General features: G+C 46.9%; 2 protein-coding genes across 4 annotated transcripts; both read right to left on the bottom strand.

Moving 5' to 3' along the window:
- Window positions 1–30: 30 nt before the first annotated feature.
- On the bottom strand, window positions 31–4,389 carry DAXX (death domain associated protein). 3 transcript variants are annotated; one of them, XM_065885333.1, is made up of 8 exons: window positions 4,320–4,389; window positions 3,165–3,420; window positions 2,179–3,010; window positions 1,839–2,053; window positions 1,448–1,679; window positions 811–1,285; window positions 441–651; window positions 31–275 (listed from the first exon to the last, which is right to left on the bottom strand). In XM_065885333.1, the coding sequence occupies exons 2-8, from the start codon at window positions 3,369–3,371 to the stop codon at window positions 216–218; spliced, it is 2,232 nt and encodes a 743-aa protein (XP_065741405.1). In that variant the 5' UTR covers window positions 3,372–3,420; window positions 4,320–4,389; the 3' UTR covers window positions 31–215. The 3 variants fall into 3 exon arrangements, with proteins under 3 accessions (XP_065741405.1, XP_065741406.1, XP_065741404.1); XM_065885332.1 differs by having other exon boundaries at window positions 216–275; window positions 3,165–3,354; window positions 4,320–4,372; XM_065885334.1 differs by lacking the exon at window positions 4,320–4,389 and having other exon boundaries at window positions 3,165–3,900.
- Window positions 4,390–6,910: 2,521 nt separating this feature from the next.
- SMIM40 (small integral membrane protein 40) lies at window positions 6,911–7,153 on the bottom strand. Its single transcript, XM_065885946.1, has one exon. It carries the CDS (start codon window positions 7,151–7,153, stop codon window positions 6,911–6,913), a length of 243 nt encoding a protein of 80 aa, XP_065742018.1.
- Window positions 7,154–18,195: the final 11,042 nt, after the last annotated feature.

Consider the following 18,195-nt stretch of genomic DNA (forward strand, 5'->3'; position numbering starts at 1 on the left):
GGTGAGAGCAGGACAAGGAAAAGACAGGGATACAATAAGAAAAGAACTTTATTGTTTATTAATGTTTCTGTGTAAAACTTAAGTTTTTTTTTTTTTTTTAAAGAAACCACCAAAAGGCGATTAGTTCAGTCCATCCCTTCCTCAGTCATCTGCTTCCCACCGTCCTCCAAATACTATCCCCAAACATTTTGGAGGCAGGGAGGAGGGGGAGGCAGTTAATCAGAGTCTGAGAGCACGATGATCTCCTCTGGATCGCACTGTGTGGCCACACTCATCTGCGGGGGAGTGAGAGACAGAGAATCAGAGAGGTCTGGAACACAGCAGATGAGAAGCCAAGGGAAGGACTTATCAGAGAGAGGAGGTGATGAGTGCAGCAGACAGAACACCCCAAACTGAACAATGAAAGAGAATGAAGTCAGGAAACAGCCTCCCCCTCTTACCTTAAAAGTACCAGGTCTGGAGGGTTGTGATTGTGGGGTGTGGGACAACCGGGCTGGAAATGGGCTACAGAGGGAGCTGGTCACCAGGCCGTGGCTAGGAGAATCCACTCTCGTGGAGGAATCGGCAACTGGAGCCATGGAAGCCAAGGGGGAAGGCGGGCTGGGCAGAGTATGTGTCTTCTCATGCACTGCCCTTTGCCTTTCCACATAGCTAGAGACAGAAACATATGTGGGTGGAAGGGTATATGGAGACTGAGGATGGAGGGGGAGCTCCAGTTTCTCTCCGCAGACTCCGTTCCACAGTATTCCTCTCAGAAAGCCCCCGCAGTCCCTCCTTGGCTTCCCTCTTTCTCCTCCTTATTGCTGTTACCTCTTTCCTAATGGCCCGGCTTCTGTTTGCTTCTCCTTCCGAGATTTCTTGTGGGGAGGACTGGAATCTCCCCAGGTGTGAGGAGAGACGCCTCCGTTGAAGGAAGTGGAGGTGACCATGGCTGCTCCATTCTCCAAGACAGTGGTGAGGGGGTCTTCTGATTGCTTCCTGGAAGAGGAAACGTCCCTCTCCTCAGGGGAAGGAGTAGTATCCAGGGGCAAGGCTTCAATCTCTAGCTCAAAGAGCTGAGACATAGGGCTCTCTTCCTCCAGGGGCAACTCCTCGAGGTGCTCTCCACTGCTTTCAGCAACTACGCTGGAGGGGGCCGGGGGCTCTTCTGCCAGTGAAGATGGTGACACTGTGAGTCCTTTGTTTTGCTGCTCCCCCAACGACCCGCTGATCCCTTTGCAAGGTTCCAGGCTCTTTTCAGTGGAGATCTGTAGTGGGGACATGGGGCTCTTATCTCCATCCTTCCCTGGAAAAGAAGAAAAGAGGGGAGGGGTAGCAAAAGAACTAGGGGAAAGAAAACTGCTGAGAGGACACTAGGAGTAAGAGGAAGAAGGGAAGGATCTCAAACAGGGGGCTCATGCCCAACAGAGTAGAGGGAACCGACGAGAAGACTGTTTCCTTGACATACCTGCTTCCTCCTCCTCCTCCTCCTCCTCCTCTTCATCGTCCCCCTGACCTTCCTGCATCTGTTCCAGATCCTCCTCTTCTTCGGAATCTGTGGCCTCCTCGTCTTCCTCCTCCTCATCTTCCTCTCCCTCCTCTTCCTCCTCCTCCTCCTCCTCCTCACTTTCCTCATCTTCATCATCGGTCTCAGCCTTGGAGGTGGTAGGGCACTCCTGGGATGCCATCCCACTAGGGCCCTGCAGGGGACAAAGGAGTTTCTCTAGGGAATCCCTTGCCCCAGAGGGGCTGCTTCTTGCATTCCTTCTGCACACGCCATGATCAGTCACCACGTACTCCCTCCTGGCCAGTGCAGTGGAAGGACAAGGTCTCTCTGAAGGGTGTATTCCCTTCCATACCTCACCAGAATCCAAGGAGGCTTTGGAGGGGTCTGCAGAGTGGGAAGAGGTGGCTTGGGGGAGCCGCGCTCTTCTCTTCTGTCTCTCGCCCTCCTCGCTCTTGTCTTGCATCATTGCATACTTGGAGATGACCTCATCCAGCCGGCTCATAGCCAAGCTCCGGTTCTCCCGCAGGCGCCGAGCCAGGGCAGGATCTGACAGTGCGGGATCAATGCCTATGTGGGAAGATATAAAGTCAGTGTACTCACCCAGAACCCTAGAAGAAGGGACTAGAGAGACACCCCCTCCACCACACACCTGATGAATGAGGGTTACCAAGGAGCATCTCACTAATGCCTACCTGGCCTATAGTCATCTGTGAGGTGACAGCCAAAGTTGTAGATGAGATCAAGGTGGCGACGCTCCTGTAACCTGATGCCCACATCTCGGAAGGCATCCTGAGCCATGAGCCGGAGCTGCTGTCGGGGGAGGCCAAGGCTGTGCCGAGCAGCTGCCTTCTCTACGGCCCGCAGTACGTCTCCATAGTCAGGGAAGGTATCAGGCCCTGGCTTGTTGATGAGCCGCTCAATGCGCCTGTTGACCTCTGGGTAGCGGGTACCACGGTAGGGGATGCGCTGCTCTATGACCCGGCCTGTCAGTGAAGAGCAGTCTTTCAGCTCACACAGCCGCCCAAAGAGGCGGATCAGCTTACGCTTCAACCTCGCCTCCTGCAGGTAAGTGGAGTCTGGGTCATCCAATTCTGAGAGATCCAACTCCTTTTCCTGCAGCCGCCGGATCTCTGCCACGTAGAGTGCCAGCAGCTGCTCCAAGCGCTGGATCTGCCGCCGGGAACCATGGGTCCTTGGGGCCTCAGAGGCAGTGGTCTCAGCACTTGTGGGGTCCAAGGAGGGGTCTGCGGGAGGGTTATTCCCAGAGGGCTCACTAGAGGTGGTGGCAGCAGGGGCCAGGTTCAGCTTCTTCTTGGCTGAGTGGGCCTTGAGAGCAGTGCAGAGCTCATTAATGTAGACATAGAGCTTAGCTGGCCGGCTCTGGGCCCGAGAGAGGACCCCAGAGAGGATGTTGCAGAACTCCGCCGAGGCCAAAAACAGAGAGTGGGCCCGCTGCTGCCGGTTACAGAGGAACGGGACCACCTCAGGGTGGTCCGCCGTCTGCGTCCTACACAGTTCAAGGAACTGGAAGGTTCAGGAGAAAAAGGGAGGGGGAAAGAGACAAGGGATGGGATTGAGAGAAAGAAGGTGAGGTGGGGTTAGTGGGGAAGAAAGGACAGGAGAGCCAGTCAGCCATCCCCCTCCCTGGAGTACAAGAATCTTCTCCCCTAAAGCTCACCTCTTTAAACAGCTTCTCATTCTCCAACTTGTAGCATTTCTTGCCGCCCGAACTACTGCTTCCTCCAGCCCCATGGGGCTGGGAGGAGCCAGGGGCTTCTGCCCTGGGTGAGGCCGGATTGGGGGGTGGGTGGGAGGGCCCTGGCAGAACAGCTGCTTCATCTTCGTCATCATCATCCAGCACGATGATGCTGTTAGCGGTGGCCATGGGGGATCAAATCCCCCGGAGGGAGGAAGTGTTGGGGATTTCGTAATTCCTGCTGGAAGGGGATGGGGCCTCAGACAGAGCCCCTCCAGCATAGCCCCATCCCTTCATCTCACACATTTTTCAGTCTTCTTGGGTTTCAAAACACCCAGCCATGCCCAACAGTGTCCTCACTGCCTATCTTCAGCAACCATTAGTACCATACGTTTTTTGGGCCCTTTACTATGGGAGCCCCAAACCATCTGAAAACCTTAAGTCCCACCCCCAGCTCCACCCCTCACGTCGATATCCGGTCTTTCAGTTGCATTTCCCCACTATTTCTCATAGTTGGCAAGTTGATTCTTCCTCTCAACCCCTGGACGACCTCTCACATTGCACTCCAGATTTCCTTGACATCCCCTCGAACAGATACCACACCCCCGCTGGCACCACCTCAGGTGTTTTCCCCTTTCGTTCTCACACACATCAAATCCACATCCTCACTCCATCCTGAAGGTTCACCCCAACTCCGAGACTCTCTGAGGCGAAGAAGGTTCCCTCCCAACAATCCATCCCCCTTTCTCCTACTTAAATTATCTCCATAGTCCACCCTCTGATGGCTCTCCTCAAACCGGGGCGTTAGGTTGGAGATATTTCACCTCAAGTCCCCCTCCCTCTCACCCCACCCTAATTTTCCCCATTCTCTTTCTGGGACCTGTAACCGATAGTGAGCCCCACACTGGGCTCTCCTGCTTCCACTCAGATTCCAGCCCTGAGTCCGGTCCTTCCCCTAGATGAGCTTCCCGCCAAGTACCCCTCCCCCAGTTCAGCCCCCGGCCGCCCCACTCCCCTTCAGGGATAGGAAGGAAGGTACCACAGCTTGCCCCTCAGACTCAGCGCCCGGAACCCCCCAGTACCTGTCCCTCGACATTCCCGCCCCCGCCTTCGCTCCCCGCACCGTCCGACCCCCACCTCAGAAACAGTCTCTCGAGAAGACCCTCGCCGCTGATCTCAGAACCTCGCATGGTTCCCTCCGTCTTCCTTCCCCCTCCCACCGCAGGCCCTACTCCGGACCGGAAGCCGCGGAGTTTCCGGCTACAGGCACCTAGGCGCGGCCATATTGTCGTACGGAATCCAGTCCCCCCCGCCCCCGGTGGCCGGAAGTGACGGTGGACCCGCCCCGCGAGGGCTTCTAATGCCGCCCACATAGTCTGCGGCTCCCTTCCCCCTGACCTGCAGGGGGCGGAATTGTCCCATCCGGGCGTCCCAAATGCCTGGAGGACGCCATTTTGCCGTACGGCACTGGCTACGCCCGGATTGGGGCGCGCCGCCAGTGGAGCTCTTTTCACCCGGTGCTTCTGCCACTCCGCCAATCAGAAACTTCCCGCATCCTGGCCCAACTGCCGGCGAGTCGCGTGCCGGGAGGACTGAGCCACCTGTCCAAGCAGGGGAGGGGGGAACGGAACAGGGCAGCTGAGGAATTGGCCCTCCAAGGCTGCACAAGGGTGCACGGAAGGGCGGGAATCTCTTAAGAGGGAAATAAAACTTTTTGCATCCACTGGGCTATTGACAAGCCTTCTGGCGCTGCTTTCCTACCTGCCAGGTACCAGTTTCCACGGCTTAATCGAATGCGCCTGTCATTCCTTTCTATGGGCTGTGCGCTCCCTTGTCGCTGTCCAGAAGCTATTTCTACATCCAGTTGCCTACATCTCCCAATCATAACACATGCATACAAATGAGCACAACACGCTGTACAAATGTGTTATTATTACTGCTATTGTTGTTGGTTTGCTTTTCAAGCTCCACCACAGAACTAATGACCAACCAAGTAGGTGGGACCTGGGTGGTTCTCCTTCCTTTTCTGGAGGGGATTCCCGAGGCGCAGGCGCTGATGACCAGGAGGCCGTGCTTTGTCCAGGGGCTCCAGGGCCTGAGGACGGGCGATGTGGGGAGGGGGTTCTGAGAAGAATCTGTGCCAATTGCCGCTGTGAGGGCTGTGAGACGAAATGAGGCTCGTAAAATACCTCGAGTCTCTCTCGTCCTCTTCCTCTGAGAGAGCTGATGAAAGAAGGAAGAGAGAAGAAACCGACTTTGACGCCCGCCTCGCCCCCCCCCCCCCAACCCAGCTTTAGGGAAGCTGGAGGGACTCGTGGAGGCAGAGCTGGGTCCAAAGGTGAGCTTCTGGGGAAACCGGAAATGTTAATACGGTTCCAACTGCTGAGTTTCCCACCTCCTGCATCCTTGCGAATTCCACAGATGGTGAGCATCTTGCCACTTTCTGGGACCACAGACCCTTACATCCCCAAGCCCTCAGAGTCCCAGAACCTCAAACTCTCCCTTCCATTAAAGAATCCCACACCACTTCTCTCCAGTCATCTAAGCCTATAGTCTTCAAATTGGGGGACATGAAGACTTGCCCAAGGGTACTCGGATTTGGGAGATATAAGGAACTTAATTTCCAGATTCTCAATTTTCCCAAAATTTGTTTTCCTCAGTAAATTCCTGCAGTAGAGCTTCTCCTTCTTCCTTTTCTCTTTTACAATAGACTTTCTCCCTCTTAAAAAAAAAAAAAAAAAAAAGGATACTGTAGTTCTCAATCATGAAATCTCCTCGGGATAATGTTACCTTGTTTTTTGTTTGTTTGCTTTTTGGTTTTGTTTGTTTGTGTTTGTTTGTGTTTTGACCACTGGACTGCCAGGGAATTCCCTTACCTTGTCTTAAATAAAGAGACATGTAACCTGTTTTTTCAAGGCACCATGAGCACCACCTCGTCTATCTCATTTAAAACGTACTTTTAGGTAGTTCCCTGGCAGTCCAGTGGTTAGGACTCTGTGTTACCAAGCAGGGTGCCGGGGTTTGATCCCTGGTCAGGGAACTAAGATCCTGCAAGCTGAAACAGAAAAAAAATGTACCTTTAATATTAACAATTAGGAAAATGTGTACAATCTTTATGCTATTTAATCAGTTCTGCTCACATAATAATTGTAATGATAACCCAGAAGAAATTTTTCTAAAAAACTAGAGTCTTATGGTCACAAGAAAGAAAAATATTTTTCATCTCAATTAATATATATGTTTATGTAGGAAAGAGTGATAGATTGGTCAATAAAAGACTTTCAAGTATAAAAGCATAAAATTGTCTGTGGAGAAGTAGAATGGTAATAGAAGTTCTAGGAGAAAAGAGAATGATGGAAGAAGAAAAGGAAGGATTCCCAATTATATTTTTAAACGAGTGGTGGTGAATATCAAGTCACTCTGATATTTCAACTCCCCTGGACACACAAAAGATTGATTTAATTGTTTTATTTTAAAATGTGAGTATTTTTTGTATGCCAGGAATTACATCCTTGAAACAATGTTAATGTATGATGAAAAGTTTTAGGTGCTTACTTAAAAATACTTGAGGAGTATAAACTTTTTCAAAATTAATTCCCGGAGTATAGGTGCAGAAATTTTAAGATAGCTGCTCTCAGCTCTCCAAGTGTCCCTCCAAAGCCCCCATTTCCCCCTTTCTCCCCTCTCACCTCTGTGGCAGGGAAAGAGGACGTTTATAGGAAAGGTGGTCACAGTTCCAGCTCCTCCTCCATCTGAGGTGTTCTCAGGAGCCAGTCCCCAAACTTTGCCCATGGTAACAGCCACAGCAGCTTATAAACAGCCTCCAGCGTCAGTAGTGTCAGGATGAGGACCAGGAAGATAAAGAAGGCCTTGTCCATGGCCTGCCGCAGGGGACCCCTGGGAGGAGAGGGCCTCCGGGCAAACGCCAGGAACACATCCTCCTCGTCCACATCACCCTCCTCCTCAGCCATCTTAACCCACTGTGTGACAGCTGGCTGGAGCACGGAGGCTGGGATGGAAGCCCTTACTCAGCCTGGCCAGGATTAAGGGGCGTGGTGTTGGCAAGCCCTGCACCTGCCGAGCTTGACCCTAATTCCCCCAACCAAGAGAAAGAAAGGAGAGGAGGGCCTCTGAGCCTTTGGAACAGTCAGTGCAATGTGAATGGTCTGGATTAAACAATTCCTAAAGTCTGTCCAGCTTTACCGTTTTATAATTCTGTGTTTCGGAAGCTGAAGGCCCAACAGAGACATGCCAGCTGGAGCTGACCAAGTCATTCTGGGCCTCTAAGCTTAAGGCTCAAGGTCTTGGGCCCCTACAGACAGAGTGAGCAAGTGGACCTAGTATGCTAGTCAAGCACCTAAGGCCCTTTTCAGCTTTACATTGGGTGGTTGGGGGGGTGGGGGTGGGACACGCCTAACCTAGGTGGGGGGAGGGGGGAGAGCGAGCATTGGTGGCTACAGTCCGCACAGGCTCGTAGTTCTTCCCCAGGTCTGTGGGGCCCCGAGGTTGCGGCGCTGAAACCCTGCACTCTCGCTTCGTGACTTTGAAGACGATTATATCAATCATTGGACTGCAGGAGCCAGGGCGGAGGTTTATAAAAAGAGAAAGAACATGATTGGCCAGCGGTGCGAAGGAGAATGATTGGGACTTAACTATTGGGGCAATAATAAGGAAGAGCGAGCTTGTGCGTGAGGGGCGTGGTCTGAGAGTTGCTGGTGGGAAATGTCCAAGAGGCTGTATTGTGGCACGGGTTGAAGGCCTTTTCTTGACCCTGTTCCCCAGGCACTGGCCTGAAAGTTCGTGAGGGAAATCGAAGTCCATATGGAGACCGGCCCACACCCGCCCCGTAGGCGGTGGTTGAGGGGTGGAGTGTGGACAGCGGAGGAAAGGGTCCATAGTGAACCTCATATCTGGAGCCTCTATGGTCTCTTACCTAAACTCCAGTTTGATCTTAAGAAGAAGACATTGTTTTCTTGGGAAGAACTTGTTTACCCCAAAATGGTACAAAGGATGTCACAGGTTTTTTGTTGTTGTTGTTTTTAAAATATTTATTTATTTATTTTGGCTGCGCTGGGTCGTAGTTGTGGCATGCTGACTTCGTTGAGGCATACATGTGGGATCTAGTTCCCGACCAGGGATCGTACAGTGCCCCCTGCATTGGGAGCGTGGAGTCTTACCCACTGGACCACCAGGGAAGTCACAGTTTTGTTTAGAGTCAACTCGTGTTATCGTTTGCTACCGCCACAGGAGGTCATTACAAGTCAAAAAAAAACTGGATCAGGGTCCAAACTAATCATTTATTAGTTGTGTTAATTAAACAAGGAGGCCATCAGACTGAGGTGGCGCTAATGTCATGGCGGCCTACTTAAGCAAGCCAAAATCTAAACCTGTAAATGCCTCAAGGTCACGTAATCAAGATGCCACGGGAGGGAATTCCCTGGCAGTCCAGTGGTTAGGACTCAGCACTTCCACTCCAGGTTCGATCCCTGTTTGGGGAACTAAGATCCTGCATGCTGGGAGGCACAGGCAACACAAAAACAAAATCAAAACATCAAAACAAAACAAAAAAACACTAAAGGACAACCAATCACACACAACCAACTAGGCTAAGCTATAGCCAATCAAATAATTTCCTTTCTCTGTTTCCACACTTTCTCCATTTAAGTTTTTCCTCTGGCTGAGGTCTGAGGAGCGCTCATAACCACTTCTGGTTTGGCGCGGCCCCATTTGAATGCATTTTTTGCTCAAACTTAAAATTTTAACATGCCTCAGTTTACCTTTAACAGTTGTATGATGGAGACCTTGGGCCAGTCAGCTGACCTTTCTTTAGTTTTTTTATAAAATTGAAAAAGTCTTGCCTCACAAAGTTGTCAGGAGGGACAAACGAAATAAGATTTTTTTTTTTTTGTAAATTATGAAGTGCTGTGTAAGCATAATGTATTAATTTCTGATACCCTCACTATGTCTCAGGCAAGTTTGCAATAAGGCCACCCAAACACCTTTATCATCTCCTTATAGTTCCTTCCCCATGGTAGGTTCAGCACTAAGATCTTGTGTAATACATAAACTCAGCACTTTATTGAATTTAAAAAAATTTTTGAAGTAATTTCAAACTTACAGAAAACACTTAAGAACAGTATCGGGAACTCTGGTATCCTTTTCACCCTGATTCCCCATTTGTCAGCCTTTGGTTATATTTGCTTATTTCTCTCAACCCCAATATAACCATCTATTATGGGTTGAATTGTGTCCCTTCAAAATTCAGATAGTGAAGCCCTAACTCCCAGTACCTCAGAATATGACCTTATTTGGAAATAGGGTTGTTGCAGATATAATTGGTTAAAATAAAATGAGGTCATACTGCAGTAGGGTGGACCCTTAATCCAATATGACTGATGTCCTTATAAAAAGGGGAAATTTGGACACAGACATGTCCAGACCAGAACATCACGTCCAGACCAGCATACGTCAAGACCAGAATGTCATGTGAATGTGAAGGCAGAGATAGGGTTGATGTGTCTACAAGCCAAGGAACGCCAAAGATTGCCAGCAAACCACCAGAATCTAGGGGAGAGGCATGGAAGAGACTTCTGTCACAGCCCTCAGAGAGAACCAACCCTGCTGACTCTTTGATTTCTGGCTTCTAGCTTTCAGAACTGTAAGAAAATAAATTTCTACTGTTTAAGCCACCCCGTTTGTGGTACTTTGTTATGGCAGCCCTAGCAAACAAATACACCACCCTAATCAGGAAGTCAACACCACTGTCTAATTATAGGTACCATTCACATTTCATCAGCTGTCCCACTAATGCCTCTGTCCTTTTTGGTCCAGGATCGCAAATCGCATTTGGTAGTCACATATCTGCAGACTCCTTCAATGTGGGCAGTTCTTCTGTCTTTCTCTTTCATGAATTAGTTTTAAAGAGTACAGGCTTTTCATTTCTGTACAATCTCTCCAACCTAAGTACATGTTGGGGCAAGAGAGAAATGATGCGGCCTTTGTGTATCACATCAGAAGTTGCTGGAGGCAAAACCATCTCACTCCTGATGCTGCCAAACCAGTCTGGCAGGTTCTCCACCTTAAAGTCCTAACTGTCCCTTTGTAATTCCTAAGTATCTGGCACATCACCAAATCTCCACCTACCTGCCTTAGCATCCCTTTATGACTCTCATCGGAATAAGCATGATGATGTTTATTTTTATTTTTAAAATTTATTTATTTATTTTTGGCTGCGTTGGATCTTCGTTGCTGTGCGCAGGCTTTCTCTAGTTGCGGTGAGCGGGGGCTACTCTTCGTTGTGGCTTCTCATTGTCGTGGCTTCTCTTGTTGTGGGGCACGGGCTCTAGGCGTGCAGGCTTCAGTAGTTGTGGCATGTGGGCTCAGTAGCTGTGGCTTGTGGGCTCTAGAGCGCAGGCTCAGTAGTTGTGGCACACGGGCTTAGTTGCTCCGCGGCATGTGGGATCTTCCCGGGCCAGGGCTCGAACCCGTGTCCCTTGCATTGCCAGGCAGATTCTTAACTACTGTGCCACCAGGGAAGCCCGATGATGTTTATTAAATGGTGATTTTTTTTCTTTTTACTCCGTCATTTCTTCAGTTTTCAGTCAACAATCGACTATAAAAGAACATTTCTCTCTCCCTCATTTATTCATTTATTTAGTTATATCATATGGACTCATGGATTCCAATTTTACTCAATAACTTGTAATCCATTACTACCATATTTACTTATATTGCCTGGACCCATGCATTTCTATTTTATTTAATTAATTGTAGTTAGTTACTATCATCATTAATTTCATGCACAAATTATCCCAAATTTGGGCAGCGCCAGACTCTGGGATCCGTGCCACCTGGCGCCCACCATTCCCACGGGAGAAGATGGGAAGCCCATGGGCTTGGTGGTGCAAGTGGAGTTCATAGGCTGCAGCCGCAGCAGCTGCAGCATCGGAGCTGGAGGCTGCCACAACCCCAAGGGCCCCCAGCTGGTGGGGGGCGGGGAGGGCTGTGAGGGCTTCCCTGATACTGGCTCGAACAACTCTACTTGTCGTCAGGCACCACGGAGGAGGAGCTCCTGCAAGCTGGACGAGCAGCTGGACATCCTGGCACTGATGGAGGTGAAGATGAAGGAGATGAAGGGCAGCATCCTCACCTGTGTCTCACTGAGGCCAAGCTCCGTGAAGAACTCCTCGAGAGGGATCGGCTGCTGGCTATGGCTGTCATCCGCAAAAAGCACAGGATGTGAACGAGTCCCATTTCGGCCTTCGCAACTCCCAGACACCTAGCAGCTTAGTGGGGACCTTAGGCCGCCACTGTTGAACTCCCTCATACTCCTGGGGCACTGGTTGAGAGTACTGAGGCTTAGGGCAGTTGGGCTCTTGCTGGTGACCTGGCACCCTCTCTTGTTTCCTCCTGAAGCAAGCTCCTGGAGTCTGGGATCTCAGACTCTGCACCGGTGACACCAGCAATTATGACTTTGTCTACCCCTCCCCACCTTCACCCCCACCCCCAAATTTACGTTGCAGGTTCTGGTGAAGCAGAGGCTTCAGAACCATTGAACTTGAAACTTATCCCCTACGGATGCAGGCAGGATGCCCAAGGACTATGGGTTTGGGAAGACGACACCTTGAGTTTGGCCAGTAATCAGAACTCTTCCACGTGTAGTGATAAGAGATCCAAGTAACATCAGTTCTACTTTCTGTGCTTTTCCTTCCCACGTGCAGCCTGTGCTTCTGATAGGGACTGGCAGATCTGTGCCTCTCCCTCCTAGGACCTCCCTCCCAGGAGGCCATCTACAAGGCAATCTATGGGATCTCGTGGAGATCCAGCTTGCCAGGGACTTAAGTCTATCCTGTTATGTTTGCTACAAATTCTATTTTCTGCACAATTAGTCAGATTAAAGTTTTCACTATGTTTGTTTGGCAAAATGAATTAAACAGAAAGTAAGGTTGAAAAAAATTATCCCAAATTTGGCAAATGAGAAAGTGCTCCAAGCTGGTTCCTGTGTCCTTTTGCAATGTCTACAACATTATTTGATTACTTTCTGGTACAAGAGGTAATTCAAGCTCAATTTGTACTTTTCCTGACTCAGCCCAGGAATCAACCATTTCTTCAAGAGCCTCTGGCTTCTTTTTTTTTTTTTTTTAATAAATTTATTTATGGCTGCGTTGGGTCTTCATTGCTGTCTGTGGGCTTTCTCTAGTTGCAGTGAGCGGGGGCTACTCTTCATTGCAGTGCGTGGGCTTCTCATTACGGTGGCTTCTCTTGTGCAGCACAGGCTCTAGGCTTCAGTAGTTGTGGCTCGAGGGTTCTAGAGCGCAGACTCAGTAGTTGTGGCTCACGGGCTTAGTTGTTCCACGCATGTGGGATCTTCCCGGATCAGGGCTCAAACCAGTGTCCCCTGCATTGGCAGGCGGATTCTTAACCACTGTGCCACCAGGGAAGCCCTCTCTGGCTTCTTTTAACAAAGGGTAGTATTTGGAAACCAAGATCTGGGTGCCAGATACCTTCATTGCTACAATGATGCCATCGTTCCTAGGCCTTCTCAGCAAATAGAGCTAGGAAATATATGAATGTATATATGTATACACATACATACATACACACACACACACACACACACACACACACACACACACACACACACACTGTTCCAGTTACTATAACCACCTAACATACCACCCCAAAACTTGGTGTAAAACAACCATTTTATTATGCTCAAGGAATACTGTGTCAGAAAGGACACAGTAAGGATGGCTTGTCTTTGCTCAGTGATGTCTGGGTCCTTATCTGGGGAGACTTGAAGGCTGAGAGTGACTTAACCACTGAGAGCTGGGATCATCTGGAGGCATCTTCTGTCACATTTCTGGCAGTTGATGGTAGCCGTCAGCTGGCTCTCTGCTGGGGATGTTGGCCAGAACACCTGCACTTGTCCTCTCCATGTAGCATGTAGCATAAGCTTTTTCACAGCATGGCAACCTTGAGATAGTTAAGATTCTTATATGGCACTCATGGCTCCAAGAGCATGTTGAAATGAGTAAGGCAGAAGCTGTATAATCTTTTCTGAGCTAGCCTCAGAAATCATGCAGTATGACTTCTGCTGCATTCTGTTGGTTATAAGGCAGTTACAAACATGTTTAGATTTAAGGGGAGGAGGTATGGACCTCATAACCCACTTCTTTTTTAAAATTACTTTATTGAAGTATAGTTGATTTACAAAGTTGTGTTAATTTCGTTATACATATATATATATATTCTTTTTCATATTCTTTTCCATTATGGTTTATCACAGGATATTGAATATCATCCCCTGTGCTCTACAGTAGGACCTTGTTGTTTATCCATTCTATATATAATAGTTTGCATCTGCTCATCCCAAACTCCCAATCCTCCCCTCCCCCATCCCCCCATCCTTGGCAACCACAAGTCTATTCTCTATGTCTGTGAGTCTATAAACCAACCTCTTGACAGAAGAAATGGAAAGAGTTCAAGACAAAGTAGTAGACGAGAAAGACAACAAGAGTACAGCCAGTCCTTTCAAAGAATTTTGCCATAAAGGGAAGGAAAGAAATGCAGCATAATGTAGAAAGAAATGTGGGATCAGAGGAAGGATATTTAAAATGGGCATATTTTGGTATTTTTATATGCTGATAGGAATGACAAAGTAGACAGAGACAGGGACCAGGGAGTGCAATTGTAGGAGTGATGCTCTTGACTGAGAAGGACTGGGATTCAGTGCACAAGTGGAGGGGGTGATCCTAGATAGACACATTTGTGATGCCTGGAGGGAGACAGAGTCTAAGGGCAGAAATGTAGCAGAAGGTGGGAAGTGGAAAAAGAAGTTCTTTTCTGTTGTCCCTGGTTTTCAGTGAACTACGAAGTAATGTCATCAGCTGGGCATGAGGGAGTTGATTTGAGGAGAGAAAACAAGGTGCCCCAGGGCAAGAATAAAAATGGTGGCTCACATATCATAGGTCTAAACTTTTTAAAGTTAATCATCAAGCTAATAAACTGTTAGGTATGTTCTTTACTCTTACTTTACCAAGTCTACTTTCATAACAACAAAAGAATGTGCGTAAAGCAACAGCTGGAAAAAATATCAAAATGACTACATTTAATTATTATCGCATGTATCTAGGTATTCTTTTGGTGGACCAGATATGGCTGGATGAGTAACAAAATGAAGATGTGCATTACTGGAGAAAGAATAGTCTCTTCAATAAATGATGCTGGGAAAACTGGACAGCCAACATGCAAAAAAAAAAAAAAAAAAAAGAGAGAGAGAGAGAGAGACTAGACCACTACCTCACACCATTTACAAAAATCAACTCAAAATGGATTAAAGACTTGAATGTAAGACCTGAAACCATACAACTCCTGGAAAAAAACATACACAGTATGCTCTTTGACATCGATTGTAGAAATATCTTTCCGGATATGTCTCCACAGGCAAGGGAAACAAAAGCAAAAATAAACAAAGGAGACTATATCAAGTTAAAAAGCTTCTGCACAGCAAAGGAAACCATCAGCAAAATGAAAGGACAACCTACCGAATGGGAGAAGATATTTACAAATCATTTATCTGATAAGGGCTTAAAATCTAAAATATATAAAGAACTCATACAACTCAAAAACTACTTGATTTTTTTACATGGGCAGAGGAGCCAAATAGACATTTTTCAAAAGAAAACACACTGATGGCCAATAGGCACATGAAAAAGATGTTCTACATCACTAATTATTAGGGAAATGCAAATCAAAATCACAAGATATAATCTCATGCCTGTCAGAATGGCTATTATCAAAAAGGCAAGAAATAACAAGTGTTGATGAGGATGTGGAGGGAGAAAAGGAACTCTTGTACATTGTTGGTGGGAATGTAAACTGCTACAGCCACTGTGGAAAACAGTATGGAGATGCCTCAAAAAATTAAGAATAGAATTTCCATATGACCCAGCTATTCCACTTTTGGGTTTTATCCCCAAAATATGAAAACACTAATTAAAAGAAATATGCACCCTGTGTTTATTGCAGCATCATTTACAACAGCTACTCTATGGAAACAACCTAAGTGCCCACTGGCAGATGAAAGGATAAATAAAATGTGGTGTATGTATATTAAATGGAATACTATGCAGCCATAAAAAGATTAAATCTTGCCATTTGAGCCAATATGGACGGATCTTGAGGGTATTCCACTAAGTGAAATAAGTCAGATGGAGAAAGACAAATACTGTATGATTTCACTCATATGTGGGATTAAAAAAATAAATAAATGAATAAATAAATGAACAAACCAAACCAAACAAAAACAAACATGTAGATACAGAGAACAGAGCAGTGGCTACCAGAGGTGAAGGGATGAGGGGAGGGTGAAGAGGGTAAAGGTGGTCAACTTTATGGTGATGGATGGAAACAAAATTTTTGGTGGTGAGCACACTATAGTGTAAACATAAGTAGAAGTATAATGTTGTACACATGAAACTTATGTTATAAACCAATGTTACCTCAATTTAAAAGAGACATGCATTATTTACAAGTTAATAAATATATATTTCAAACCATTTATTTTTCTTATCTTCATTTTTGCAAAGTCACTAATTATGTTGTTATAACTGAGATTTTCATATAATCTATGTTCTATTAACAGTAATGGGCTAAAGAATTTAAAAGTTAAATGCAGGACTTCCCTGGTGGCACAGTGGATAAGAATCTGCCTGCCAATGCAGGGGACACGGGTTCAAGCCCGGGTCAGGGAAGATCCCACATGCCATGGAGCAACTAAGCCCATGAGCCACAACTACTGAGCCCACGTGCCACAACTACTGAGCCCACGTACCACAACTACTGAAGCTCACATAACTAGAGCCCATGCTCTGCAACAAGAGAAGCCACCACAATGAGAAGCCTGCACACTGCAATGAAGAGTAGCTCCTGCTCGCCACAACTAGAGAAAGCCTGCACGCAACAACGAAGACCCAACGCAGCCAAAAATTAATTAGTTAATTAAAAATAAAATAAAACTTAAATGCAACTGACTTCAAACTTTACATAATTTGAATATATTTTCATGAAGACATATAATGAAGTTAATGTAAAATTAAAATTATTATCATGCTTTCAAATGTTATTTTTCTAATATTTAAATCATCTATTAAAATTGAAGTGTAAATTGCAAATTATACTGAATAAATATTAAAAGTTATTTATAGAAAGCTGCCATTTGAAGGGAGGGCTTCCCTGGTGGCGCAGTGGTTAAGAATCTGCCTGCCAATGCAGGGGACACAGGTTTGAGCCCTGGTCCAGGGAGATCCCACATGCCACGGAGCAACTAAGCCCATGCGCCACAACTACTGAGGCTGCACTCTAGAGTCCGTGAGCCACAACTACTGAGCCCGCATGCCACAACTACTGAAGCCTGCATGCCTAGAGCCCGTGCTCACAACAAGAGAAGCCACTGCAATGAGAAGCCTGCGCACCACAAGGAAGAGTAGCCCCCACTTGCTGCAACTAGAGAAAGCCCACGAACAGCAGCGAAGACACAACACAGCCAAAAATAAAATAAAATAAATTAATTAATTAAAAAAAAGAAAGCTGCCAGTTGAAAATTTAACTTTTTGAAATTTTAATTAAACCCTATGAAATATTTTTATAAAAATAAAACTATTCAAGTATTAGATGCCTATTTAGTTGCCAGTGTAACTTCATGTGCCATATTTGTTATACATACATATGCATATATACAAATTGAAGAGTAATATTAATTGTTTAGTACAGGAACATGTTCCTCAGCCACTGTGGTCAACTGTGACCCTACTGGGAAAGGATACATCATTATGTAAGAAGGTACTACATTCATACTGACTGAGAGAAGGTTTGACAAGTTAATTGATTTGTCTTTTCTGTTACTTAATCACTATCACTGCTAGATTCTCCCTGCATCCCAAACAAGTGGCCATCTGCAGGGTCAGCAACAGCAAAACCTATGAATCTTCACAGCATTTGGTCACCATCACCTTTTGTTTCAATGATAAAGGACAAGAGGTAAGGAGACACATTTCCTTGCAACTTGAATAGTGTTAATTATAACAGCAGATGTTTAGACTTATGGTCATGCTGTGTCTAGTAGGCTGCCTTCTAAAATGGATCGCAGTGATCTCCACCTTCTGATGGTTATGCCCATATGTAATCCCCTCCCCTTGAGTGTGGACTGAATCTAGTGACTTGCTTCTTTTTCTAGTTGCAGCGAGCGGGGACTATTCTTTGTTGCGGTGCACGAGCTTCTCACTGTGGTGGCTTCTCTTGTGTTGCGGAGCACGGGCTCTAGGCGCATGGGCTTCAGGAGTTGTGGCCCACAGGCTCTAGTTGTGGCTTGCAGGCTCTAGAGCACAGCCTCAGTAGTTGTGGCACACAGGCTTAGTTGCTCCACAGCATGTGGGATGTTCCCAGACCAGGGCTTGAACCAGTGTCCCCTGCATTGGCAGGCAGATTCTTAACCACTGTGCCACCAGAGAAGTCCCCTAGTGACTTGCTTCTATTGAATAGAATTTGGCAAAGAGTAACAGGATGTCAATTCTGAGATTAAAAGTCATGACTTTTTTCTTGTAGGCACTCTATTGCTGGCTTTGAAGAAGCAAGCTGCCACTTTGGAGCGGCCCACATGGCAAGAAACTGAGGGTGGCTTCTGGGAAATAGCCAAAAAGAGACTGATAACTTCAGTCCAACAACCTTAAAGGAACTGCATCCTGCCAGTGATCCATGGAGCAAGATTAGAATCAAGTCTTTCCCCAACTGAGCCTTCAGATGAGACCACTGGCAACACCCTGATTGCAGCTTCATGGGAGACCCTGAAGCAGAGGATCCAGCTAAGCTTCTCCCAGGTTTCTGACTGACAGAAATCATGAAATAATGTGTGTTGTTTTGAGCTACTAGTTTGGGGGTAATTTTATATAACAGGAGATAATTAATACACTGTGCCAGAATTAAGTGTCAGATCCTTAGTAACAGAGATATCCCT

Source organism: Phocoena phocoena, chromosome 10 (assembly GCF_963924675.1).
Source record: "Phocoena phocoena chromosome 10, mPhoPho1.1, whole genome shotgun sequence".
Classification (NCBI taxonomy): Eukaryota; Metazoa; Chordata; class Mammalia; order Artiodactyla; family Phocoenidae; genus Phocoena; species Phocoena phocoena.

What these genes read in the sequence shown, in the direction of transcription:
- DAXX (XM_065885332.1), bottom strand. Translation starts at nt 4,372, where the DNA reads ATGCGAGGTTCTGAGATCAGCGGCGAGGGTCTTCTCGAGAGACTGTTT. An exon ending in CCTCCTTGGATTCTGGTGAG is followed by an intron (nt 1,680 to 1,838) that starts GTATGGAAGGGA and finishes TGTCCCCTGCAG; the next exon opens with GGCCCTAGTGGGATGGCATC. An exon ending in CCAGACCTGGTACTTTTAAG is followed by an intron (nt 276 to 440) that starts GTAAGAGGGGGA and finishes ACTCCCCCGCAG; the next exon opens with ATGAGTGTGGCCACACAGTG.
- SMIM40 (XM_065885946.1), bottom strand. Translation starts at nt 7,153, where the DNA reads ATGGCTGAGGAGGAGGGTGATGTGGACGAGGAGGATGTGTTCCTGGCG.